The following is a 27,840-nucleotide window of genomic DNA, read 5'->3' on the forward strand; positions in this document are numbered from 1 at the left end:
AAGGAACTACGTACACATAAAAGGACAAATAAAAATAGTTGAAAACCTTCACCATAAGAATGACTCAGCGAATTTAGAGTTCAACTATTTTGTGCAACAAACAAAGGTCCGACATTTGCAATAGTGGTTCCACTGCATAAATATTATTTAATGCCTTACCTTCACACAGATGCCAAAAGTTTCCATTTATAGTTGTGGAGTTGTACTTGATTTATGTCAGGTAGGTAATCTAGGACAGAAATTGCTCCTAAACCCCTCTGGGCTTTAGGGGTTATATTCTTGGCTCTGCAGATCACATAGTGATCAAGGCTGGGCATGGCTGGTGGAATTTAACTGAATACTGTTTCATGTTATGTGTTATAAATCCAAATCAAATTATTCAAACATGTAAAAACAACAGAATAGAAGTGGTAAGAAACTACTTGAAAATGCGGGTGAATTTTTAAGAGTTTTTTTTTTTTTTCAGCTGGAGATGATGAACACCTTACTGGTCTGTCTCCAGAGTGAAGATGAATTCGCCTCGCTAACAAAACTGGATGTTTACATTTGCCATAGCCACTTGTGTCTTTACAGCTCATTGTTGGCTACAAAGAAATAGTAGCCAATAGTAGCCTACTTTATCAATGCTCTTCACAGTAATGTGGTGTTGTCTTTCAGTTAAATAAGTAAGTGGATCAAATTGTCTACCCATGTTATGCTTTTTAATGTTACACATATCAAGGGTGTTTTTAAATGAATGCTTTAAATTACTACATTAAAAAAAACAATGGTCTATAAAACAAGTGGACCATCCACTGGTGTTTTTCATTCCAGAGAAAATGAATGTTCCTTCTGCCAATAATTTGTACTTGGTAAATGGCTTGTACTTGTATAGCGCTTTAACTAGTCCTGACGACCTCCAAAGTGCTTTTACACTACAGTTCAGTCATTCACCCATTCACACCCTGACAGTGGTGAGCTATGTAAGCTATGTAAGCTGCCCTGGGGCACACTGACAGAGGCGAGGCTGGCATGCACCGGCGCCACCGGGCGCTCTGACCACCGCCAGCAGGTAGTGCGGGTGAAGTGTCTTGCCCAAGGACACAACGACAGAGACAGTCAGAGCGGGGGGATCAAACCAGCAACCCGCCAATTGTAAGACAAACTCCTTAACCTCTGTGCCACGTCATCCCTTATTTCTCCATGCTGACGCATCAAAGTAGATTTATGAGGAACTAGCACAGCAGCTGCTCCTGTATGTTTTCTGTCATAAATCCACCCTTTCATCTATCTTATCCCACCTTACATTATTGTGACATTAAACACAGGCACAAAACCATAGTGGTTTACTTGGATCTAACCGCTTCTAGCTTCTTTTGTATTGCATTGTCAAACATGTCAAAACAAGGGATTTAAAACTCTGTGATGGGTTGTAACAAATGTTACCCTTTGGGGGATTGCTTTTATTTTTGAGCACTATTTAATGCAAACTGTCCACTTGTTTCACTAAAATTTTCCCTTAGACAAAAACAAAAATTCGCACCCAAATTAAAACTGTAACAAAGTAGGGAGTTATCGTGGCGCAGATTCAGACTTTCCCAGGAATAGGCCAAGTTACCTGACCCTGGTCTGGTTTGCTACGTCTCTCAGGACAAAAAGTCAGCCTGATAAGAGTTATCAAAGAAATTAGTCAAATGAACGATGCCTGCCAAGAATTTTTAAGTCTACGCATTAAAAATCTAAATAAGCCACATAGTGTCAAAATAAAAAAAAAACAAGTTTGTTCCTTAATCCAACTAAAAGTTGCATTGGAAGCTAAATACCATAATAAACAATACAAGGATGGAGACACATGTTCAAATTGTGGTGACAAAAAAGTATTAAATAACCAAAAGTCAAATTAGCATAAATTGTTAAGCCTACTGGGAGAGAAAACAGAGCTGTGTGCATATTTTTTTTAATGTATTTTTATACGCTGTGGTTCTGTTTTTTACACAATGCGATCGTGGGAATCCAAAGTCAAGTTGCTTACATGTACCCACAAATTTGCTGAATAAAGAGGATTTTGATTCTACTAAAAACTCTGAGCTCCTCTGAGCATTCTTAGCATACGTGTGGTTGCAGTGTCATGAAAAAAAAAAAAAACCAGAACGGTTGCTCTTTGTTGTTCCGCTGTAGCTTCAGAAAATAATCAGGGTTTATCAAGGTGGAGCACTTTGGTTGTCCGAAATTAAATAAATAGGTTTGTTCATTGCTCCACTACCGATGTGTAAATACATCAGAGAAGGACTCAGTTGCAGAGGGATTTCCTATTGAACTTTTGGCTTTGACTAAACTTGTGTCTGCCCCCACCCACATTCCTGTGAAGGGATCCGTTCCTTACCTTTTTTGTAAGCATTCAGTGTGTGGGCATCTGGCTTTGGAATAAGCGCCAAGCATATCAGAAAATACACGTCGTCTCTTGTTTGTAGCAGAAACGACAAGTGAAACTAGCAGCTTAGTAAAGTTAAATCACAAGGCAGTATACATGCAGGGAGAATTATGAAATTGGGACAGAAGTTACTTTTACTGAAATGGCTAAAGTTCAGTTTGAATTTGATCCAAATGGCATAATGAAAATTGCATTACAAAACCAAATGTGACTGTTGTTCCACTGAGGTCCTAAGGCTAGAAACTCTTTGTATGTAAGGACATCATGTTCCTGCTGTTTAACTACTTCCATGCTCTAATCATACTGCCAAACCCTTCCTATACCTGCCACACCAAAATAAACTGAAAAAGAGGTAGCACAAAGCAAACATTACAGTAATCTATACTGCCTGCAGGCTTCGGTTAATAACAGCACGCCTTCCCCTATTTATACATAAGGCGTCCCTTTTGATCTACAGGAGAGTGAGTAGCTGGCCAAATATTATGCTGTAGTTTTCCTATAAATGAAGGCAAGTAATCTGAAAACCCCTGGTGTAGTGGTTAAAGCGTGTATCTATGAAGTGGGACACCATCCGACAAGCCGATATGTCATGTTAAAGGGGATACATTTTAGGTGGTCAGGCGCATCAGGTTTTTGCTGATATTCCACCAAACCATTCTTTACCTTGCAACAAGCATAGATCATTTTTGTAATGTATCAGAATCGGACCCAAGATTCAACCACGACAGGTCAGTGACTTTACAGACAGTTTATTTATAAGCAGGGTAAAACCAGCGTCGGCTCTCGGGCGTGCAGCTGTCATTACGGCTGGAGCTTTCCTGGAAGCAGAGGGACAGGTCAGATACTGCTGAGGCAGGTTAGCAAAGTAACAAACTGACTAACCTGATAACGAGAGCAGGCCCCAACCCCAGAGCTGGAGGCATCCACCTCCACAATAAACTGCCTTTCGGGGTTGGGGGAAACAAGGAGCAGAGCAGAGGTGAATAGGTCCTTCAGACGTTTAAAAGCTTTCTCAGCCTGTTCGTTCCAGGCAAACTTGATCTTGCTGGAGGTAAGAGCATGCAGCGGGGCAGCTTCCTGGCTGTAATTACGGGTAAACAGTCTATAAAAATTGGCGAAGCCCAAGAATCTTTGTAGCTGCCTTCTGTCTGTTGGAACGGGCTTTTCGGTCACTGGCCGGACTTTGGCCGGGTCCATAGACATGTGACCGGGGGACAGGACGAGAAAAGAAGTGGAGGTGGTGTGAAATTCGCATTTCTCGGCCTTGACATAAAGTTGGTTTTGTAGCAGGCGGAGCAGGACGGAACGGACATGTTGCCTGTGGAGGCTGAGGTTCTCAGAGTAAATGAGGATGTCATCCAGATAAACAAAGCATAATGGCCAATCATGTCTCTGAGAACCTCATTGACTAGGTTTTGGAAGACTGCTGGGGCGTTGGTGAGGCCAAAAGGCATGACAAGATATTCATAGTGCCCTGTCGGGGTGTTAAAAGCGGTCTTCCATTCATCACCCTCCCTTATGCGGACCAGATGATAGGCATTTCTTAAATCCAGTTTAGTAAAGACCTTTGCCTGCTGGACCTGATCAACGGCCAAATTCATGAGGGGAATTGGGTATCGGTTTTTGACTGAAATGTCGTTGAGTCCTCTATAATCTATGCAGGGACGGAGTGAGCCATCCTTTTTCCCCACAAAAAAGAAGCCTGCGCCTGCGGGTGAAGAAGAGGGATGAATAATGCCTGCTCTTAGGGCCTCGTTAATGTACTCCTGCATTGCTTGGGACTCTGGGGCAGACAAGGAGTAGAGACGACCCCTAGGTGGAGTGGTTCCAGATAACAGGTCAATTGCACAATCATATGGATGGTGAGGAGGAAGGTTCGTAGCTTTGGCTTTATTCAACACCTCCTTTCAATCATGGTACTCTGGTGGTACTTTTGACAGGTAAAATAAATCTCCTCCTCCTTGCCTTTGGAGGAGTGAGGTGACTGAGCAGATTTCAGACAGGATTCAGAACAAGAAAAGGCCCAGCCCGTAACTTCTCCTCTTCTCCAGTCAATCTGGGGGTTATGCCTTCTAAGCCACGTAGCGCCCAGGATGATAGGGACCTGCGGTGTGTCAATGACCATGAATGACAGTTTTTCAGAGTGATTACCTCCCATCTGGAGCTCCACAGGTTCAGTGACAAGGCGGGAGCGATGAAGTTGGTGACCATCTAAGGCGAGGACGCTGCGTGGAGATGGGCCGGGAGACAATTTAATGTTCAGCTTACGAGCAAAAGACTGATCCATAAACTCCGTGTCGGCACCTGAATCCACAAACACAGAGACCGAATGAGACTTGGCTGAGACAGAAAGAGTAGCGGGCAGTAGCAGATCTGGAGAGGAAGATAGTTTAGTTCGGCTCAGGAGGGACCTCCCCTCCCCTACTGAGTCCGAGCCTTTTAGTGGACAGGTCCGGACGAGATGACCTTCTCCTCCGCAGTACAAGCAGAGACCAAACTGCTGCCTGCGTTGTCGCTCCTCCTTGGTAAGAGCAGTCCTTCCCAATTGCATCGGCTCTGGATCAGCTGGAGCCCTGGGAGGTGAGGGTGCGGCGGGAACGGCCGCAGGTAGTCGGGGAAGAGTGGTACGGGTAGCGTGGCGGTCCTTTCGCCGCTCCATTAGGCGGAGGTCAATACGAGAGGCTAAATCCTCTAACTGCTTAAGAGACCTGGGAAAATCTCGAGGGGCGAGTTCATCTTTAATCCGGTCATTTAACCCCGTTAAAAACACATCTACAAGAGCGTGTTCGTTCCAAAGACTTTCTGCAGCCAACAAATGTAAGTCTATGATATACTCGGAGATGGTTCTATCCCCCTAACTAAGGGATAAGAGCCCCCTGGTGGACTCACGACAGGGTAAAAATGGGGCTGAACACTCTGATAAGCTCTCGGGAGAAATCATGAGTGGCAGATGTGGGAGCCGCTCTGCCACTCGGAAGTGCCCCAGAGCTTAGCCTTACCAGCCAGTAAGGAGATAACAGACTATCTTAGCTCTGTCAGTAGGGAATGAGGACGGTTGTAATTCAAAATGTATCTCACATTGAGTGAGAAAAGCCCTACATTGATCTGGATCTCCTAGAAAGGGCTCGGGCGGAGTGAGACGCGGCTCAGGGAGCGTCTGCCTCCCAGGGCGTGACGTGGCAGCAGGCGGTGACGTTTGCGGAAGTGCGGGAGCAGCCTGGCTGCGGAGATGATTTAAAATCTCGGCGACTCCGACTTCTAACAAAGTAATGGATTTATCAACCCCTGCTCGCCACTGACCGCCGGGTGAAGGATCCATCTTTTGGCCAGATCGTACTGTAATGTATCAGAATCTGACCCAAGATTCAACCACGACAGGTCAGTGACTTTACAGACAGTTTATTTATAAGCAGGGTAAAACCAGTGTCGGCTCTCGGGCGTGCAGCTGTCGTTACGGCTGGAGCTTCCCTGGAAGCAGAGGGACAGGTCAGATACTGCTGAGGCAGGTTAGCAAAGTAACAAACTGACTAACCTGATAACGAGAGCAGCCAGGGCACGGAGAGACAGCTGGGAGTGTTCGGGGCAGAAGCCGGCAGATGGGAACGGACCGTAGAGCGGCCGGCAGCAGTCAGACGACGGGGGGGGGGGGGGTTTCCAGGGGCGTAAGTCCAGAGACAGTCCGGGTCCGGTAACGGTTAATCCACAACTCCAGCAGAGGTACAGAGGGGAAATCCAAAGAGGGTCCGGGTTCAGATCCAGGTCCGAAATCCGACAGAGCAACAGGCTTAAAGGGGACAGGCAGGTTCCAATACTCACAGGCGGGCCGAGGTCAGAAACACGGGGAATCAGTCCAGAATCCAGAAGCTGCAAGGCAGAACTCAGACAGACAGGATAACCAGAACAGGATCAGGCAGGCTCAAAAAACAGGGCTAAACAGGCCGTGCAACAGGCAGGCAGGCAGGCAGGTTTTCTGGAATAGTGCTGGAAAGTTCTCACCGGTTGGCTCGAAGACAATCTGGCACTGGAGACTGACAAGGACAGGGTTTTTATGCAGCTGGAGACAGGTGGAGCCAATAGAGGTTGATTGCAGATAGGTGGAGACTGAACAGGTGTGACTGATTATAAGCAGGATCAGCTCCAGTGCCAGAATCATCACAATTTTTCGTGGTTGTTAAGAAAGTAATACTTTGGAAAGTATTGTGGTTTTCATGACAATCTGTAGCTGTATAAGATGTAACATTTCCATTTGTAAGTTTCTTCCTAGCCGAAAAAAGCACTTCATGTCTATATATATATATATATATATATATATAGTATATCTTAGTATATATATATACTCTATAACTATATATATATATCTATATATAGATATAATATCTATCTATATATATATGTGTATCTCTCTCTATTCTCTTATTCTTCTCTACTATCTCTCTATATATCTATATAGACTATATATATCTCTCTCTTCCCCCCCTCTATATATATCTATCTCCATATCTCTCTATATCTACTTCTTCACCTATATTATTCTATCCTCTCTCTCTCTCTTCTCTCTCTTCTGTCTCTCTTCTCTCTGTCTGTCTCTCTAGTCCTCTCCTCCTCTCTTCTCTCTCTCTCTCATCTCTCTCTCTCTCTCTCTGTCTCTTCTCTCTCTCTGTATGTTAGGAACTTTGTTGCTATACATATTTAAACCTCTCCTTCTGTGCTGATATAAAGCATTGTAAGGATGTTCTGCTTTTATAACTCAACTCCCTGATGGGATGCAGTGGGTGCTGCCTTCCAGGTCTAAATGCTAGCTGTACCACTGTTATTTACGTTTTCTGTTCCTTCCCAGCAGAACTGCTTCAGTTATTTTTAGGACTTTATCTGTGAGGGACTCACCCATTACTCCAGACAAAATGACTGGGCTGTCTCCTTAGCTACACAGCACTATACAACCACCAATGGCACACATTACAAGAAATAATCTTTTTTTAATCACATTTTATCTCGCTCCGGTCCTACAAAACCCAGTAAATGTTAATTTTCTTTTGAGTTGGGCGTTTCTCACTGTGGTAAGCAGTGGTCATGACACAGTCTTCTGATTTTCCATTTACATTTTCCGAACTCTTTGTCTCACTGGGCAGACGTTACAGCATTGTGACACTGAAACAGCTCGACTTGTTGACATCTGGATTAGGACCATATCCATCCATCCATCCATTTCTGACCCGCTTAATCCCTCATGGGGTCGCGGGGGTTGCTGGTGCCTATCTCCAGCTGTCAATGGGCGAGAGGCGAGGTACATCCCAGACAGGTCACCAGTCTGTCGCAGGGCTAGGACCATATCTTTGATTAAAAGTCACATGCTTCTTAAACATGTGCTAAATAACCATGCTAACAGCAATTGGCAAAAGGGGATAATGTAGTTCTCTGGACTATATGGTGTATATGCCACCACAGCAAAACATGTGCTGTAACATAGCTCAGAAAGTCTTATAATTGATAAAAAAAAACATAACTATAAGAGATATTTCTTGTCTTATAGTTGTTTTGAAAGGTATGTAAAAAAATGTTTTAGTTTTTCCGACATTTTCTAAGTGACAAAAGTCTGATAATGCTTAATTAATACAATAGTTTTCACTTTAAGGCACTAAAATGGCATACTGTATCTGACATTTGCCAACTTACACCTTCATTTTAACATTTTGCCCAACAGTATTTGATTTTTAAGTTGCTTAATGAATGAGCGTGTCTTCAAAACTGAAAAAGTGCCATCTTATTACCATTTTTATCTCTATAGAGAGTTTTAAATGTAGGTTGAACTGTGGACGTCGTTCTTAATTCAGGTTTAAAATGCTACACAGTTAAAACTGCTATTTCTAAATACAGTTACCAAAGTTATTAAACTCTGCTTTCAAGATTCTGATTTTGTCGAGGATACTTGATATTGATTTTTCATACGAACAGGAGCTCTAGATGTTGAAGTAAAGGTCATAAAAGTTTGGATGTTGAAAAAGCAGTGGAGTGGCCCCATGTCATACTCCAACAACCACTAGCCAGTTATGTAATTTCGGTTTTCTGAGACCTGCAGATAATAAGACTTGGGTGCTATTCAAGAATGTCCAGGCTAACATTTTATATACAAACACCCAGAATATGAGAACATTTAGAAACCTGACTCTAAAAAAAAAAGTGGAACATTTTGTAATTTGAAATGAGTGGGAAAGCTAGTAAGTGCCTGACACCTGGGCAAATCTTTAATTCTGTTAAGGAAGTGTTCATCAGCTTTTGATACGGGCAATTATAGTCTCTAGTACCTTGTGGATTAAGATATATAAAATCTTTAGATTAGGATTTATAGATTCTGATATAATCTGGAATTTAAAACCTTGTCAACCTGAATCTCCCTCATTGGGTGCAACTGTAAGGAAAGGTGCCACCGCTGCATTGGCTGATGTTACATCAATTCATTGCTCCTTAAATGCCATGATATTCATTTTTTCTTTCCAGTTACCAGAAACCTACTACTAGCGGGACTTGGTTCTGTGATTTGTACAGTTCTGTACAGAAAAATGTGTCCAACATATTCATGGGTTTTCGAGACAAAAGCCAAAACTGTGTGACGCCTTCTGCCTTACATTTGGCAAATAGCTGCTCAGGGTGTGTAAAGGCTCTCGTATCACAAGCTGAGACCTCATAAGATGGAGTTGAAGATAATATTTTAATGTTGCCTTTAACTGCCTTTAGCCACAACTTTGCATAAGCAATCATGTGTTCAGGCAGTCATGCAACTGTTGTTTCCTTAAACTAGTGGAATAAAAGTCACACCTGATTTAGGCATTTTAAAAAGCTGACAGATGGATTAATGAGGATTACCGTAATGATGTGAAAATGTTCATGGCTCATTTCTAGCACAAAAGGTTTAAAGATCCTATCTTTTTCTTTTGTTTATATTTCATTTTAATTAATAGTGATACATGACATGCCAAAAACATTAAAAAAAACACACACTTAAAGACACACTTAAATAATCACATTTTCTGCATGTAAAATGAGAGTCAAAACAAAACAAGCATTCTCAATACAAATACTATTGACAGCAATCACAGTAACATCCCAGAATTTCATAATTTATACGTAAAAAATTTGAATCCTAGTATTTCTGATTTAATGCATTGAAACACTACTTTTCATTTTAATATATTGCTATTAGTGGCCAAGGAATAAAGTTCTCTAAATTATCTTTATGAACATGTGATCTCTGATGGTAAAATTAAAATAGGTTTAACATACCACGTCATAATGTCAGGTGGATCTTTATCTAACCAGCTTGGAGAGTCGTGGATATAAAGCCATTCTTAAAACATGTTTATGCTGATACAGTAAATTGTTCACCCATTTATATGTGGGGAGTGGTGGCCTAGTGGTTAGAGCATAGCGCTTGTAAGATAAGATAAGAGATAAGATAAGCTTTATTGATCTCACAGTGGAGAAATTCACTTGTCCCATCGGCTCAATAGTCAAAAGTCAGAAGAAGGTGTCAAAGTAGGTAAGTAGAATCAGTTAGATACAGTTATACAGCTATATACAATATACAATTCTGTACACTCCTATGTATAAATATGTTATTGCACATATGTTATTATACAGTTTATACAGGACTATTGCACAGGCTTATTGCACAGTTTATACAGTTTATACAGGATTATTGCACAGGCTTAATGCACGGATTGTAGCACCTTGTTTAAATAGCTTATTGCACATAAGTTATTACAGTTATTGTTGCAGCTATGGTGCGTGGTTGCAGTCGTTACTCTAATAGTTACACTTATAAAGCTATGATCAGGTAGCAGCAGGAATGAGTGACCTTTATAACATAATAATATAACACCATAATAATAATAATAATAATAATAATAATAGTAATAATAATAATAATAAACACAGCACATTATTGCACGTAGTTACTGCAAAACACTTGTTACAGTAATTGTAACTGTTATACAGTTATATGTATAGTCCAGAGATTAAATTTACATGAGTTGCATATTATTGTACATTAGTTATTGCATATTACTAATAACGGTTATGGTCACAGTTACAGTGCAGCATTGTATAATCTGGTTGCAGCAGGGATGAATGACCTACGGTAGCGCTCCTTTTTACAGACAGGGTGTTTTAGTCTGGCACTAAAGGAGCTGCTCAGCTCCTCTACAGTCTGGTGTAGGGGGTGGAAGGTGTTGTCCATGATGGATGTGAGCTTGGACAACACCCTCCTCTCAGCCACTTCCTCCACTGAGTCTAGAGTGCAGTGTCCCGTTCTCGATTCAACTCCAACACACTGCCACTCTGGGTCCCTGAGCAAGACCCCTAACCCCAGTTTGCTCCCCGGGTGCCACACAGTGGCAGCCCACTACTCCCCAAGGGGAAATTACTAAATTTACCAGTAATTAACTCCATTAGGTTATGATCTAAAAGAAATACACAATGCTAAATGAGAGCAATCCAATCCCAGAAATTCCTAAATTCATTAATTATACTGACCACAGCTTTGAATGAAGAAGAGGGATTATTGTAAAAATAAAGCATACAATGAGATGTTTTGTTTTTGAGTTTTGTTTGGTTTGAACACTAGTAATTGTGGGGCTGCTTCTTATCATTTCAGCAAGAGGTTCCATATCTAATGCAGATAATAACGAGCACCCTTGTTTTGTACCTCAACTTATTTAAAACAGAGATCCCATATTAGAATCTGAGCTTGGCAACAAAAACCTAATTGCGCTGTTTTACCTGGCTTTATTGTCTCCTATCTGAAAGTCACCATGCGTAAAAAACCCAAACAGTAATTAAATCATAAAGTCGCCTGAGGAAGTGGATGTAGGTACACAAACTGGCAGTAAGCAGGTGTGTAATTAAACCTGCTTCTATCCAGGTGCCCATGGGCGTGGTACTTGGCTGGTCCGACAGCAACAGGGGACAGCATCAGTGAGCCCAGACTTAATGACACTGGGGACAAACATCGTGCTGCCCAAAAAAGCATAAATCAGAGCATCAAAAGAAGAAAGAGAGGAAAGAAAAAGAAAGAAGGCAGAATGAGGAGAGGCAGCTGTTGACTGCTTTCTTTCTCAAAGTTTGCTTGTTATGCAAAGTCCAGTTAAAGTTAATGTAGTCCAATCCGGACAGCTGCTGCTAATGTTTGTATGCTCACGTGAAGTCTTTAGCTTAGCTAGTTGCAAAGACAAAGTGGGAATCGCTGTTCAAGTGTTTAAGGGCGGGCCCCATTTAAAAGACAATCTGTCAACATAATAAGAAAATGCTTGGCCATATGTTTTGTTATTTTTAGCAGTTTGTCTTGCACTGAAAGGACTGTAAACATACAAAGGGAGCTTTAAAAAGGAGGGTTATTTGCATGTTAAGAGGATAATATCAATTCTTCATTCTTGTATAGATTTAGAGAGTTTTGCATCAGATGCTCAAGGTAGGCCAAGTGTATCAATTCATCTGGTAAATGAAAGACACTTATCAGTATAATCTGATCTGGCTAAAACCCTATTTATGTGCACTGACATTGAGAGTATACAGGAACCAGAATTTGGTGCTACGCCCCTGCATCCGCCCGTTATCTTCCACTTATCCGAGTAAAAAAAACCTTCTTGTAAATTTTAAATATTTTTTTTATTTTGAAAAAGTATAAACAAAAAACAAAACAAGCTGCCGCAGCCACAGAAAGTCGGCAATAAGGCTGCGGATCACGCGAGGGGATCCACGGACCAAATACAAGCTATTTAGACAAAAGCCAGGGCCCTGATTTACCCTGGCTGGGTTGCCTGGGGGAGGGTAATTAAAGTTGTGGGACTTCAAACAACCCAAAGATCACAGGAAACATCCCTGAAGCGGTGTCTGTGTTGCACCTTAGATTGTCAGTGTAACTGGAGACACTCTGCGCAGGCCCTGCTAGACCTCATGTAATTTGTGCAGGCGGTCGTTCGTTGACAAAATGAAGAAATGTTTCATCACATTAATCTCCTACATTGTTTATGTTGCAGTATTGTAAATTTCTCGTTTGCTGGCCAAGTTTGAACGCAAGGATGTCAACTTGTATGAACAATGAAATTATAGTTTTATAACAACTAAAGTAACCTACCACCGTGAATGCTTAACAAGATTTATGGTGGAATGAATAATTCTCTCAGCCATCATTTCCCAGGGGTCTTGGATGAAAAGGAGCTGTGTGAGTAACTCCTGTGTGTGCTGAAACTTTATCCTGCCCATTGTCTTGTTTTCTTCCAGATCAGGCACACCTCTGCCTTCATCCGTCACAGCGCTGGGGGGCACGCTGATGTTTAAAGGAAAGTCCTCTGATCTGGCTGGCTTCTACACCTGCGTGGCAAATAACACATATGGAAGCAAACAAAATACCCTCTATGTACATTTCGACTCAGGTGATCATGTGCCTTTTAACTGTATCAAATATGATATAAATGCCTTTTTTTTATTTTTACTCAAACGGGATGTCAAAATTTTGTTCTTTAATAAGATGTTTTTTTTCCTAAAGCTTGGTTTTATGAGACTGGCATTCTTACTTGTTCTCAGCACCCTCTATAAAGTTGCAAAATTTTCTCTTGCTTCAGTGGAAGGTCTTCATCTGCTTCGCTCTATCAGGGACGCCATCAAGGGAAGGGTTAGGGGGACAGTGGACCCCCTTTAAATAACTCTGGCCACCCACATGACCCCCACATGTGGTGAGGTGTTGGCTAAATAACAGGAGTTGCACCCGCCTTTTATAACTAACAGTGAATGCTGCATTAAACATGCCTGGTTTGCTGTGCTTAGATAATGTTTTGAATTAATTGTTTATACTTGTAGTATGATGAACCAGTGTTCTGTCTCTTTAAATGATTGCCGTTTGAGCCGTGGGCGCGGTAACATTTATAATGCAGTGAGCGGGCTAAACCCTGCAATCTATTATAAGGCAGAGTTCCCCAACAGGTAATGGTCGAGCTTGTGAGTTGAAGTAATTTGATTAACCTTTTCTGTTTGATGAACGTCCGATGACGTCTGTCAGTTACATTGCCGGGTCTTGCTTTGAAGCAGATCTGTATATTTACGCTTTGCATACATCTGGTAATTTAGTTTTCATGCTGACTCCAACTAGCTGTTTTCCATCTGTGAGAAACTCACTGTTTACATGTTTTCAGAAGGTTTGTACTCTTGGCAAGCAAATCGAGGTATGTCATAATATAGATAAAGGGTGTGATCAAGAGTGCCCTTTATGTTGATCGCGTAGCATAAGAAAAAAAATAATTGGAGGTGTGATTGAAGCTGAATGTTAACTGTCTGCCCCTACATCACTGATTCCATTCAGTGCAAAGCATCAGAGTAACTACAGGACAGAAAAAGGCAGACGTTATATAATTTAATATGGATTCATAAAGTGATGCAAGTGTATCAATAAAAACAAAATTAATTAAAGAGGCATGAGAAGGGTGTGTAGCGACATTTGGCTTGATGTGGTGGTTAGTCTTGCAGCCTGTCATGCAAAGCGTCTGGGTTTGATTCCCTAATGGGCAGGGCAGTTAATCCTTTTTTTTTTCCTGGTTTAGTTAAAGTTTATTTGTCTGATTGTATCGTCATTTTTCATCTATTAGAGAATAATTTTCAAAGTGTGCCTCTGTAGTCTCTTTTTTAACCTAGTGTGGAGAGAAAGGGAATAAAGAATAATAAAAATGAATACTACATATATTTATAAATCAAAACAGATGTTTTGCATTTTTATGGTCGGTAGTTCTTAGTGACTTGGTCATTTATAAGTAGATTGCAAGCTGAAAAGGTGTGAGTATCCCTCTTATCGATTTATATTATTCTTTATTTTACTTGTGAAGAACTTCGCATGTTATCCTATATAAAGGTTTTTTTTATTGCTTTCTATTGCAGATGTCATCTAGTTTAATTTCCCTTTATTCTCCTTTTTATGACAATGTAAAGCTACAAAGTATATGATAATGTTAATGCTTTTAGGTTCTCCAAAATATATATTTATAAAAAAAAATGGAAGACAAATGGTCTATGTTAGTTTTTTAGTAGGTCCTGTTATTGAATATATTAATAGTTCAACATCACAGCATTTTTAAAGTAAGTAATTTTTTTGGATTTTGGTGATCCATCCCAAGATTATTACCCCTATGGGGGCCCTCTGGGAAAAATGTCTGTTGGCGCCACTGTGCTCTATACGTCTTGCAAGGATTTTTTATAAGCCTTTGTTTTCTTATTTCATGCATGATGGCTCACTGAATAGAAAAAAAAAAGACCCCTTTGTCCCTTAACCTTTTCTTGTGTAACATGTGTAAGCAAGCGTTGCAGCAACAATGGGGAGGTTAAGAGAAATGCAAATCATGAATCTATCACCTGTTATCCAGGATATATACCATATTATGTAGCAACACTTGGAGTATTTTTGCTTCATACCCCTATGTAAAACCTCATAATAAACCAGCTAATGCTGGAATAAAAGGCCTTGGTGACACTAAACCCATTCATTCAGTTCTGTAAACCCAGTAAATCCTTTGTTTTTGTGGATTTAACCATCAGACATGACTGCAAACTCCCACATTTGATCATAGTGTGATTCTTTATAGAAGTTCAAACAAACTTTGGGCCTACAGTTCTTTGGAAAGGAATCTAGTCATACTACAAATATAAATCTGAAAAGTGCGTTGTGCATTTGTTCAACCCCCTTTTACGTTGATATTCGGATCCCCCTAAAGTTTGAGACTTGGACTCAAGCTGTACTCAAGTCGTAAAAAACTGTCTTCAAACTCAAATTGGATTTAAGCCTTAGAAGCATGAGACTTGACTCAGAAGAACCACTATCTCATGTAATCAGGAAGGAAGTGCGTATGTAATTGTACGACTGCGGCTATGAAGGATGAGGCACAGCATGCCCATATCTTACTCTGGAAGCATGCACAGTAAATTTATTTGACTGTTTGTTGTTAAATCTGAATTTGTTCATGTTCGCTGTGGCTTCATCATAATGTCTGTATGTATGAATTTCCAATTAAAACTTATGTTAAATTTCTTTTAAACATTTGTTAAACAACCCAAAGCCCAAATATGTACCTTTAAAATCCCAGCTCTTTTTCTCTTTTGATATTTTATTTTGGCAAAAGACCAGCAGCCTGGAAATATGGAAGAGAAGCAGTAAGAGAAGCAGACCTGAAAACAACATCATAAATCCATCCTGTGGAGACATAAATTCAGTGGTATTTCACAGCAACAACTCACCATTAAGTAAATGGCTGGTCTCTGTGAAAGGCATTTGTGTATGTGTTTGGATTTTAACCACTAAGTGTCATTGTTAGTCACAGCTCCCTTAAGTTTGTGGATGTAAATTGACAAATCTAAAACTGTTATAGGGTGTGAATACTTCTGCAAGGCACTGTGGATCCTTATTTTTACCTATTTCTATCTTTACTCAAAAACCTTGATAGGTTACAGGATCCCACCTAAGTATAAGTCTGTGTAGTCAAAGCAAACGAGCTGCTGTTGTTATTAAAATAAAAAGGAAGTAATTAGGAGGCAGGAATTTTTTCTCCTCCCAGCTCGGAGCTGTACTTTTGAGAAAAAGCCCAACACCTGCCTATTTATATGTGCAAAGGGTCTTAGAGTTTTGTTGTTTTTTTTTTTAAATAAAGGGGAAGGAACACAGCAGACAGGCGTGGAATAAAGTTGTGGATAATTTTGAAAAGATTATAAAACAAAGTCCCAAACTCTGAAAAAAAAAATCGCAGAGTATCATTCAGTCTGTTATCTGAAAATGGAAAGAGTGTTTCAAACCTACAGAGCCATGGCTGTCCAGCTAAAGTGTCAAGTGGGGAGAGCAGAACCACAGCCATTACTGAAAGGAGCCATAATAAGTCCAGTTTAAAATTTAACAGCAGCCCACGTAGGGAACACGGCAAACGAGCTCTGGTCAAACCGGGTCAATATAGATTTTTTTTCTGTTTTAAGATTATGTGTTTTCTTGAGAAACCTCACCCTGCACATCCCCATGGTGCAACAGGGAGGTTGCAGCCTCACGCTGTGGGTGTGGTTCTCTCTAACATACGGGACCAGATGTTTGCTTTGCAGACGGACAACAACCCCAAACATGCACACAGACATAGCCTCAATAGAATAGTTTAGATCAGATGTGTCCAAAGTGCAGTCCTGGGACCATTTGTGGCTCCTGAACTGATTTTGTGGAAATGTTGACCGAAATCCTGTTCTGTACTGTTAGACCATTTTATTATTCTTCAATTGAGCCAGTCCAGATTCCTCCCACAGTCCAAAAACATGACTGTTAGGGTAATTGGTCTCTCTAAATCCTCCTCAGGTGTAAGTGTGTGCGTGAATGGTTTGTCTCTGTGTTGCCTGGCGATAGACTGGCGACCTGTCCAGGGTGTACCCCGCCTCTCGCCCATTGACAGCTGGAGATAGGCACCAGACACATTGCGACCCCAACAGGGATAAGTATGACAGCAAATGGATGTATGGATAGAGCCCAAAATAATTAGCAGACTGGAATACCATATTTTATTATTATTGAGCAAAACCTTCTTTTAAGTTCTAGATCTACAATGATCTGATCAGCTGGTCGCGCAACGCTATTGATAAAATTTTCTCGTGATGTGTTGGTCTATTTTGTCCATCTAGGACTAGGAAGATGTGTACATAACTGGATTTATGATAACAGGATTTCTGCTTATTGGAGCTGGCGGTCACCTGATATATCGAGAAATTCGGAAGAATCCTGCGGCAGCTTTGGCCATGGTCAGGCTGCCGGGAGTTTGTGAAGGTCTGGACTGGGCCGTGATCACCTGGACTCATATGATTAGCGAACAGCTCTGCAAGCTGGATGCCATATTTGCACAGTGTCACATGCCGGCAGGAGTGGGACTGAATGGGGGAATGGCAAGACATCGTGGAAGCTTCTAGCTCGATTTACTGCAGAAAGTCCGACAAATTCGGCTGCTTGGGGCTTGCCACGGAAACGGACCAGCAGAGACTTGAAAGCTGACACAAATTCATGGTCAGCCTGATACAAAACAATCTCCTTGTTATTGAATCTGGTGCTCTGATGGCTGGCCTTGGAGCTGGCTATCTCAAATTCTTCTGGATGTTTTTCAAACAAGACACTTTAATCCCGCCCCGGACCCGCTCATGACACCTGTGACCTTGGACAGTGTCCTGTGAACTGCTGATAATATATTATCTAAGACTAAGGCTGGGGGAGGGCGGCTGGAGAGTCATGGGCCCATACTGACACACACATATACACACAAACACACACAACTCACAACATTCCCTGTGTCTGATGTTTTCCCCTGGGACAGGAACCTAGATTAGTTGTTTGTGTACGAGATGTCCCCCACCCAAAAACCATCTCACCTCAAATATGTCTGCTTATGTGTTTGCTTTTTTTGTGCGGTGGTTTTCTTTGTCTTGCATTGATCGAGTTGTCAAAGTGACAGTGTGACTAATGCACTCTTTTTATTTTTTTTCCTCACCCATACTATGTAATCCTTTCTCCACCCTGCTAAGTCGCGGCCCCTGTCTCCCGTCTACCCAGTTAAGTGTTTTCTTGATGGGCTGTACTGAAATGAAATTTTCCCCACGGGGGACAAATAAAGAAATTGAATTCAATTTTCCCATCACTTTCCTTCTAAAAATTTGACTAATTTGTTTAGTTAACACAGTTTGGATACCCCTAGTTTAGATCAAAGCATATTCATACATTAGAATGGCCCAGTCAAAGTCCAGATCTAAATCCAAATGATAATCCGTGGTAAGACTTGAAACCTTTCATTAAAGAAAAAAAATCTCTCCATTCAAAATTACTGACCTGTAGCTACTTTACAAAGAAAAATGGGCAAAACTTTCAGTCTCTAGATGCACAAATATGAGGGTGATGAAATCAAATAATTTTCCCTGTATAGTGTCAATTTATAACACAAGTCATCTCAAGGCATTTTGCAGCGTGAATTTAATCAAATCATCTTGTTTGGTCAAAAGTTTCTATCTAAAGAAACCCAGCCTTTAAGAGGAAGACACCTAGAGCAGAACCAGGCTCAGTGTGAACAGTCATCTGCCTCAACCGACCGGGGATTAGAGAAAACCGAGCAGACAGAAAAAGATTATATCAGCACAATAGTAGCTGCTGAAGTTACTTCATCCTGGAGAGAGACACAGCCAAGCAGATACATCCAGTCCAGATGTGCCCCAAAGGTCTTGCACTTGTTTTGCAGCAAATATTCTTCTATAGTTCATTAGGTGAGAGGGGGCTCAATAGAAACTTTTATTATTCACTAATTTGGTCACAGATGGTTGGACTGGTGATTGGACTGCAATATAAATGCATGCCACAATTAGAAAATATGTTTTTTTTTTCTTTAACTTCACAATTAGACACTAATGGGTCTATCACATAAAATGTCAACATACTGAATTAAAATGTGTAGCATAACAAAATGTCTACCCCAGAAGACCTTGCTAAGATTGTGGTCTTCCTAAGAGTCTTCCTGTGTAAAGACCCTACACTGTTTTTGTGTTTCAATCTCCAGTTGTCAAATTTGCAGAGGAGGGTAAAAGTAATTCTGTCCAGGATGCAGAGACTGACAGGACAAAAGAATGGGTCTAACAACATAAATGACTAACTAAAAGTTAACCAGATTAAACTGCAGAAGAGGAGTGAATCAAATGAAAAATCCCGTTACCAAAGAGAAAAAAGTCAGGATCCACACCCAATGAAGGCTAGACTAAATACCACAGACTGATAGTTATAGCACCCCAGCAAACCTATTCAGGGAGTTACTGTAGGAAACGCCTTCTTTTACCCCACAGAAATAAATATAGTTACATGCAGTTAGAGGCTTTCTAGTGAACAGGTTCAGACAAAAGCCCTTTCATACAGAAACGGAAGTGTTTCCTGGCAACCAGCATGGATTGGTACCTTGTGTGACCTTTCATAGCATAGCATGAGGCAATTTATTTGCTATGCTGCTCAACCTTTGCTGTCGGAGGGGAAAAAACCTGAAATACTATACTGGCTATACTATAAGGCTGTTCTTGTGAGACTCTGAGTCTTGCTTGAATGTTGATCTTGTTGGAATTTTGTTGTTGTTGTCGTTGCTGACAAACTGAAACAATATTTGTTGCAACTGGTAAAAGTCAAGGCAAGCTGTATTTCAAACTTCTCATAGTGCATCATACTTCCCAGAGAAAAGCTTTCCACTGTACTTGAAGCTTAGAAGTTGTTTTTTTTAAGTCTGAAGGAAATTGTAGTCCAGCAACAGCACTGTAATTCAGGCAAAATGTATGTCATTATCTTATGTTACATCCCTTTCCCTTTCTTTAAACTCTTTGGCTCTGTGGGCACCAGACAGATAAGTATATGCAAGTACTTGCAGATCTAACATGTAAAGCTCTGTGATTTATGTACATAATGTTATATGCAAAATTACTAAATGTGCAAAGAGTATGTCAACTAAAATCCGGACTTTTGTTTTTATTTAATTTGTTTCCTTTGTGTCTTGTTTCATTGCAGCAGCCTGCATAGATGGCTGGATCGCTTTTATTCTTCTTCTTCTGGTCTTGATTGTGGGAATCGGTGTGTTTCTGTACAAAAAAGGATCGATACAACTTCCGAGGTACTAAGCACAACATCAATGAAGGCACTTAAACCTTAACTCTGATGTCATTATAAATTCATTCTGCTCATGTTATGCCTTGTTTTTTACTCTACAGTTGTATGAGGTCAAGCAGAGAAGAAGTACAAACGTCATCACCGAGAGAAGGCGCAGTTGATTTCCCTCTAAGTCCCGCTGAGTCTGTCTAAAAAGGGGAAGGGGCAGAGTTTACCTTTGACACATAAACCTGTAAGTGACTGGATCACAGTGCATTTCCTGCCTTTTTTGACACATTTACAGAAAAGTATTTGCTTGTAAATATTTTTGACGTACGCATAATTTTAATGTATAAATAAAAGTATGGTCATCTGCACAGTTATTAAAAAACCTGGCTATTGAGTATTTATTCTTATTTTGTGTAATGTGTAATACAAATAGCTCTGCTTTCCTCTTCTTTCGTTTTCCATGTCTTAGCAGATTTAGTGTAACCACATGTGTGAATTGTCTATTTTAGGACCCTGTTTGACTGAGGCCGGAGCAACAGAGATGACAAGCTCTTCCTGTTTGTGTTAGGTTTCCATCGTTGCCATGAGGATGATTTGTGTTTACCTAATTCCTAATTCTTCCACCAGAGGGTGCCTGCCTCTAACTGGCAATAGGGGGTTTTCACTGACGTCACTGGCCAACTTCCGGTCCGCCATATTGGGTGGTTCACTTCCTTATCTCTAGTTGTCGTACACGTATTATCGTATCGCGAATGGATAAGTACGCCAGCGGGCTAGAGCGACCAGATAAGGACGTATACCTGAGGAAATGTTCCGTGATCGACCTCCACGGTGCCTTGTTTAGCCGTAATCCAGATGCATTACCTGGTGTTCGGTGAAAATCCTCTGCACACTCTTGAGGAAATGAGAGCTTACAAGGGTCTAGAGGCTCACAACCAGTTCACATCTGGTTATGTACATCAAGGAAATCGCCATCATACGTGGACGGGTGAGTTTTAATAAGATGGTAAAAATGTAAACAATCCGACGCAAATGCGTCGCATGCTTCTGCGGTGGCTGACGGCCGGCGGTGCGCGAAGGCGCTTGGCTGCAGGGCCGATCGACGCCGCTCGCGGCTTTAATTATTTAAGCAGAACAATGACCAGTGCAAAATTAAGTTGTATTTACCGTATTGCCGCCGGTAGGAGCTGCAGATCATAAAGCCAGCAAACAGTGGGAACACAGCAACTCGTTCAAAGGTAAGCTGCGCTCAGACGGGCTCTGGCACATGCTAGTTTAGTAGCTGCTAACCGTTAGCGCTAACAACCACTCACGCATGTAATGTACTTTTAACTAGCTGCTATGTGTTTCAAAGGTTTAGAACACACTCTCATTGACATCGGGATACTGTGGAAAGTTATGTTCGGTCTTACAGCCGCGATCCAAGCGAGCCGACGACTCTTTGTTATCTCTGTAACTCGTTCAAAGGTAAGCTGCGCTCAGACGGGCTCTGGCACATGCTAACCGTTAGCGCTAACCGTCAGTGCTAACAACCACTCGCGCATGTAATGTACTTTTAACTTGCTGCTATGTGTTTCAAACGTTTAGAACACACTCTCATTGACATCGGGATACTATGGAAAGTTATGTTCGGTCGACTTACAGCCGCGATCCAAGCGAGCCGACGACTCTTTGTTATCACTAACAGTTGTTCTCCGTGGTTGCGCCTCCAGGCAGGAAAGCGGTGGAAAATTAATCTGTTTCTATGTTTTTCCCATGGCGATCATGTGTTGCGCTGTTACAGCCCACAATACAGCAACGGTTTACCATGGTTGAAATCAAGTTAAGGTGAAATTAATCAAATTAAAACACGGCTGAGAGAGGGAGTACAGTACGCGGTAGTAATAGGCAGTAGAGGCGGCGGAGGCAGTCAACATGACAGCCGCGGAAAGTAATAAGTCATAACGCCCAAGCCCTATTATTAATATATTCTTCTTACATGTTTTAAATACTTAACAGTTAATTACCTGTGACAAAGTGAGCACCGCAGACTCTGGCGTATTCCAGCTTAACACCGTCCAAATCGGACCTGGATATCCGTGTCAGCCATAGGTGACGGCGTTGTTCAGAGAGCTGTTTTTTTTTTTCACACTGATTCACTATTACGGCTGGTAGGCGATAGAAAGAGCGTTGATCTCCACCTCCACGGGCCGTGCAACCAACCATTAAACACGTTTTCCCCATTGTTCACTTCCAATACTGCCTAAGGCGTCATACAATGCAGGTCAACGGTGCGAAACGACTGCCACCCAATATGGCGGACGCGCTGAGTAGTCACGCGACGTCAGCTGAAAACCCCCTATTACGTAATACCAAATTTTGCCTCAAGTACAGACCCAGGTTAGAAGGGGCGGAATTTCCAGCACCCTCTCCATACATTGACCACCGAAGGATGTGGGTCTAACTGTGAAGGATGTCTATTTATTTAGCGAAGAGGAAAACACAGCAGCAGCATTTGAAGTTGCTTATGTGTCCTAGCATTCTTTTCAAGCACTACCCAGGTCCCAGCAAAGTGAAATACAAAGAGCTCACTTGTAAACACTCCAGCTGCAACAGGGCAGTAAATACTTTCGTTTTCGTTCAACAGAATAAATTCCAGAGATTTTCTCACAAACTTGATGTGCATCATTGTCCAGGAAGTGAAATCTGCATCCTTTAACCTGTGCCAGGTCAGTTTGATCATTTAATTGTTATAAGGGATGAAAGCATTAGCAGAAAAATCGGGAAAGAAAACACAAGAATCTAGAGTAACAGACTAAGAATATTCAGGGACAATGCACAGTTTAGGGAAGCCTGGGAAACCTTGAAAAGTGCTTTTATAATTTTCCAATATCTGCAGAACAGAAAACTGAGAATTACAGACCTTTTTTACTGTCTAATGTATTACAATCTAAATTTCAACAAATATTTGGCTATTTTAATCAAGTTATATTTTAATTGCACAGTTAGCGCCATTATCTTAATTTATAAATTGATTGTAAATAATGCCGGATCGAGCCTGACCCTCTGCAATGCATTGAATGCATTGCAGTAAAGAGGCAGCTCGCCGTGATCGAAGACCAACCGTTATAAATTGAATAAAGCGATCTTATAGCAACTTTAAGAGCCTCATATCAGAACATTTACTCATGTCAATCAACTATGTGGTCACATCTGAGCCTCAGCAACTTTAGAGTCCGCTTCAGTGAACACCAACGTTCATACTGTAATCCCAGCGACATTCCAGTCTTTTTCCTCTTGAATTTTTTTTTTAACTAGATGTAGGAACATTGTATTGCCTGGAGATGCTAATAGCTGTTAGCTGCTTTCTTGTCTTAACCCCCGCTGCACATGCGCAGCACATACTTCTGTTGAACTCATAAATAAACACGAAAGGCTTTATTACCAGATTTTATCACGTCCACCAGGACGTGATAAATCTTTCAAAAAAAAACTATGATAATCTTTCATAAAAAACTTTGTATGCAACCAGAGTGAGCTTCTGATGCATAAATTAAAAAAAAGTAAAAAAAACATTGCTCTGCACATTAAAATACTGAACCTTTAGTTTTAAACTAGATCTGTTTTTAATTCCAGCAAACAAAACATCTAAAGTGGTGTTTATATTTTCAAAAACAGAATAGAGTATAAAAGTTCAGAACCTGTCTTTATTCCTTAGATCTAATCAAAGTTGATTGCAGAAACAATGCAGTAGACTAGTCCTTTACCACACTGCTAAATTGAAAGCCAACTTCAGCTTGATTATTATGCCTTGCTGTGTGAAATACAGTTAAGGAACAATAACTTATAATGACACCTAGTGGTTCAAATCAGAACAGCACAAACACAACAGTCTGCCGTTTCCTTAACAGTACATTGTTGCTGTGAAACTTCAATGAATTTTACATACACTGGATAGGTATATGCTGTCATATGTTGTTCTACGTCTGGTTTGCTTCTCTTACTGGCTTCCATGTTTGCAGCCTGCAGCTCTTTTCCCAATGTAAATACCTAATTCTGTGCTCCGTTTTGGCAACCCTGGGAACTCTCATATGATTGGCTCAGGAACCAGGAAGTAAAGACGGGCTACACACTGCACCAAAGTTGTTCCGCACTGTACCTCTATGTTTGAAAGGAGAAAAATTTGACTAAGACATTGTTGATGGAGAGCACCGATTGTTTATAGGGAATGTTAGTTCCATTGTATTTATGACCTTATCCACAAGAAATGTCAGGTTAGGGTGATGTTTTGTGATGGTAAAATGTGTGTTAATTTTTTTAAATTATTGAACCACTTCTAATTCAGTTGGGTAATTGCAAATGTGCTGAATTATCACTACTTTGTTAAAGGAATTAAGGGGAAATCTTTTTTAGCATCGTGTTCCGGGGGGATCACCTCATCTATTGGTTGTCCCGCATGCCGGTCGTTGTGGCACGTTCATGTAACGCCAATGTGCGTGTTCGTCCCTTGTTAGTTTCTTCTATTAGCACATGCACACTACTAATGTTTGCGTCCTGCTAGCTTCTGTGTGTTGAAAATGGCTGAGAGTCACAAGAAGCAAACTGTGTCACAAGTTTAAAAAAAGGAGAGGAAAGCCTCAGATGAAAAAAAGACCAGATTGTATTTGGGGAGAGTTTTCACATGATTCCACTGAGGTGTGGGAGAGCAGGTAAGACAATTGTGCGTATGCGCACAGTTATTCAAAAGGCACATGAGCGTTCTTACCTGCATTTCCGGAGAAATTGTCCACGCTACCTTTAAATGAAGCTTCCAAAGAGTCCGGCTTTAGGTCTTTTTGAGTGTTTTTGTTAATAGTTCTTCAGAGTTTCTGATAGTGTTTTTGCAGCAGAATTTGGCTTTACTTCATGATCTGACCATTTTCAGAGGAAATTAACGTTTTGTTGTTCTGTTCTTTTTTCTTTTCCGTTTTTGTGCCACTGGAAGATGCTCTGGAACAACAAATTACTGTTGGATATTTAGGAAACTTTGCTACCTGTTACAAATACAAATTACCATATCTTTAGTGGTTTTTTTTTAGGCCTAAAAGCTGCTTTTGCCTCCATCTGCCCAAGGCTCCTCATTCATACAAATAATAAAAAACGTGAAGAAAAAATTGAATAATTACTCAAGACCCATTTAAATCCTTGCCCCTTTTTTATTTTGTGTTAGGTTTTTACAGCACTAGTGGCTTGTTTTTTGTACAGTGGGTTGACAGGAAAGGGGGTACAAGAGAGGGAGGGAGACAAGCGCAAAGGACGACAGGCTGGATTTGAACCTTACAGGTATTATTTTCAGTTTAAAGTAACTTGGGCTTAGAAATTATACTTTTTTTACAAGAGGGATTCCCCTTTAGGTGCCCTTCAGTCTCAACTTGCTTGGTGCTTCAAACTGCTGAGCACTTGAAAACTCAAAACCCTGGTGGAAAAAAGTCTTAGTTTGCTGCATCTGCGTTTGTCTGCATTGTTAGATTTTACTTAATTTAAATATTTTTTCATGGGAAAAATAATCTGTGTTAACTCGACACCATTGAGCTCTCACAAAAAAAACACCAAGTCAAGCCTCTGCTGTGTTTTAGGCACACAAGCATAACAATTGACACCGCATCAGTGAGAAAAAGAAATTGTTACTCAGCTGCTGGCTTTTCCTGTTCTCATACATTCATTCTGGTGTAGACACAAGCATTTAGGTCAACCACCATGCTGGTAAACAATGACATATTCCTTATTTAGTACAGGAATTTTTAGATGAAGTATTTTGACTTGTTCATTTCATGGATACAGCTGCAACAGTATATTCACAGAGCCTTAATGTTATTCTAAGTGTGATGTAAATCCATAGTGGAAGAAGCATCATGCTTGTATTAAATTCATCAGTGTTCATACAACAATGTTCATTGATATTATATTAATGCTGTTGGTATTAGAGCTTTTGTAAACACACTTCCATTGTTCTACTATCGGAGATGTATGTGTAAACAGTCTATTTTTGTTTAACTTTAGTTTATAAAGTTTCCATCTTACTTTACAAATCTTACTGAGAAATAAGTGCATTCCATTTCAAAAGCTGAACTCTTATATTTTCTGACACTGATTAGCATTGTAGCCAGCCTTCAGTCACCCAATGGAGGTATTTTTATTCATAAATAACACGAACATTTCTATACTTTGCAGCCATTAAAATGTAAATAAGCAGTTCTGTGTACACATACCTTGTCAGCCTACTTTCTGTTTTTTTAATGCCAAACTTACATGAAAACAGTGGCATCTTCCCCCTCACAAAACAAACTTGTTAACTAAACCATGAGAGTATGTACAAACAAACCACACAACCTGTTATAACCAGCAAATTTTCTGCTTATTAGATGGTCAGTAAACCACCCAGAGGACGATGAAACTTGCATTTACTGCGAGTGAGGTAATGGTGTTCTGCAGTTATATCAGATGTCCACAGTTGGCAATGTAATACCTACATTTTATGATGTGTAATAGTGTGACATTTAGTTTTGTGTTTGTTTTTCTATAATTATCTTTATTTGTCATTGCAACATACATTTCAATGAAATTCTTCCTCTGCATTTAAACCAATACACGCAAAGACAATACTTTAAGTCACCATGTCTTAAGTCAATGCATCACAGCAGCATTATACGTGGATTTCTTTGTACGGAGTAATGAGCTATCGTAGAGCTATGTAAACCTTATTGTCTTTCATTTACTTATGTTGTTTTCCAGAGTTCTTTGTTGTAAAGGTCACCAGGTGTTTATCTGATTTCGTTGGACCCTACTAACTGCTGATTACATATGTAAAACATTGTCCATAGTTTTTTTGTTTATTCCGTGTATACCTCTCAAAATATACAAATGTATTTTTACTTTTGTCCTTTCTGTTCTAGTTACCTGTTTCTGTTTCGTCGAGTAAAATCCTGTTTTGATTATACAAATATTTGTTTCCTAGGCATTAGCTGGCAGAATAAAGAAACAGTTTTGTCGTTATGTATTTACCAGTAGCTTAACAAATTTCATTTGTTCATGCCTTTTTTTAAGTGCCTGTGATGGTTTAGTTTTTTCTTGATTAATTGGTTTCCATTGTAGATGTTTGTCATGACTTCTTCTCTATTAAAAGTAGATCTAAAAAAAAAATCGCTTAGTGTCACTGTGTTTAACACCCACCCACCTTGAGGATGGATATAGAGCTATAGCTAACCAAGTGTGAGGGTAAACAGACTAAGGCCTCATGACTGCTGAGTGACTGAGTGGTCGTGTGGGAGGAAGCCATCACAAGGTTGCTGTCATGGTAACGAGGGAGAGTTTTCCTCTGCTGATTGTGAAAGTGTAGCTAGCAGGTTATTGTGCATTCAAGTAAAGTACAAAGGACAAAGTAGTGAAAGTAGTAGCAGCTGTTGTGTTTATTTCTATTGTTTGCCAGAGGTAAGCTGTTTTATGTCAATGTATTCTTTTCCATTCATTTACAAACAGAAAAAATAGTTTCCTGTCCTTCACTAAACAGAATGGGTTTTCTGGTTCATACCGGTAAAGAAATCTTTAAAAATGCTGAGTTGCACATTAGCATACAGTTTAAAAAGCTTTGTTTTGTTTTTTTGCGCAAAAGTTTCCTTCACACCGTTTCACAGATTCTTTGTTGACATTCTGATATAAGAGAGTTTAATTGAATTCACTCAACTGTTTCTTTTACGCCACGCCTTTTCTTCTTGAGCAGGAATGCATGTGTGGGGGAATCAGGTTGTCTGAACACCCC

At 40.5% G+C, this 27,840-nt stretch overlaps 1 protein-coding gene across 5 annotated transcripts in view; it reads left to right on the forward strand.

The window, feature by feature from the left end:
• LOC105938288 (nectin-1) overlaps positions 1-20,811 on the forward strand; it is a 41,073-nt gene extending 20,262 nt beyond the window's left edge. Inside the window, exons 5-8 of one of the 5 annotated variants that reach the window (XM_036133306.1) lie at positions 12,686-12,837; positions 19,980-20,082; positions 20,180-20,310; positions 20,576-20,811. In XM_036133306.1, the coding sequence (XP_035989199.1) occupies positions 12,686-12,837; positions 19,980-20,082; positions 20,180-20,270 (346 nt within the window). In that variant the 3' untranslated portion in view covers positions 20,271-20,310; positions 20,576-20,811. The other 4 variants (XM_036133307.1, XR_004929941.1, XM_036133308.1 and 1 more) reach the window with 4 other exon arrangements.
• The last annotated feature ends 7,029 nt before the right edge of the window (positions 20,812-27,840 follow it).

The sequence above is a fragment of the Fundulus heteroclitus genome, unplaced genomic scaffold, assembly GCF_011125445.2.
Source record: "Fundulus heteroclitus isolate FHET01 unplaced genomic scaffold, MU-UCD_Fhet_4.1 scaffold_607, whole genome shotgun sequence".
In the NCBI taxonomy this organism is placed as follows: domain Eukaryota; kingdom Metazoa; phylum Chordata; class Actinopteri; order Cyprinodontiformes; family Fundulidae; genus Fundulus; species Fundulus heteroclitus.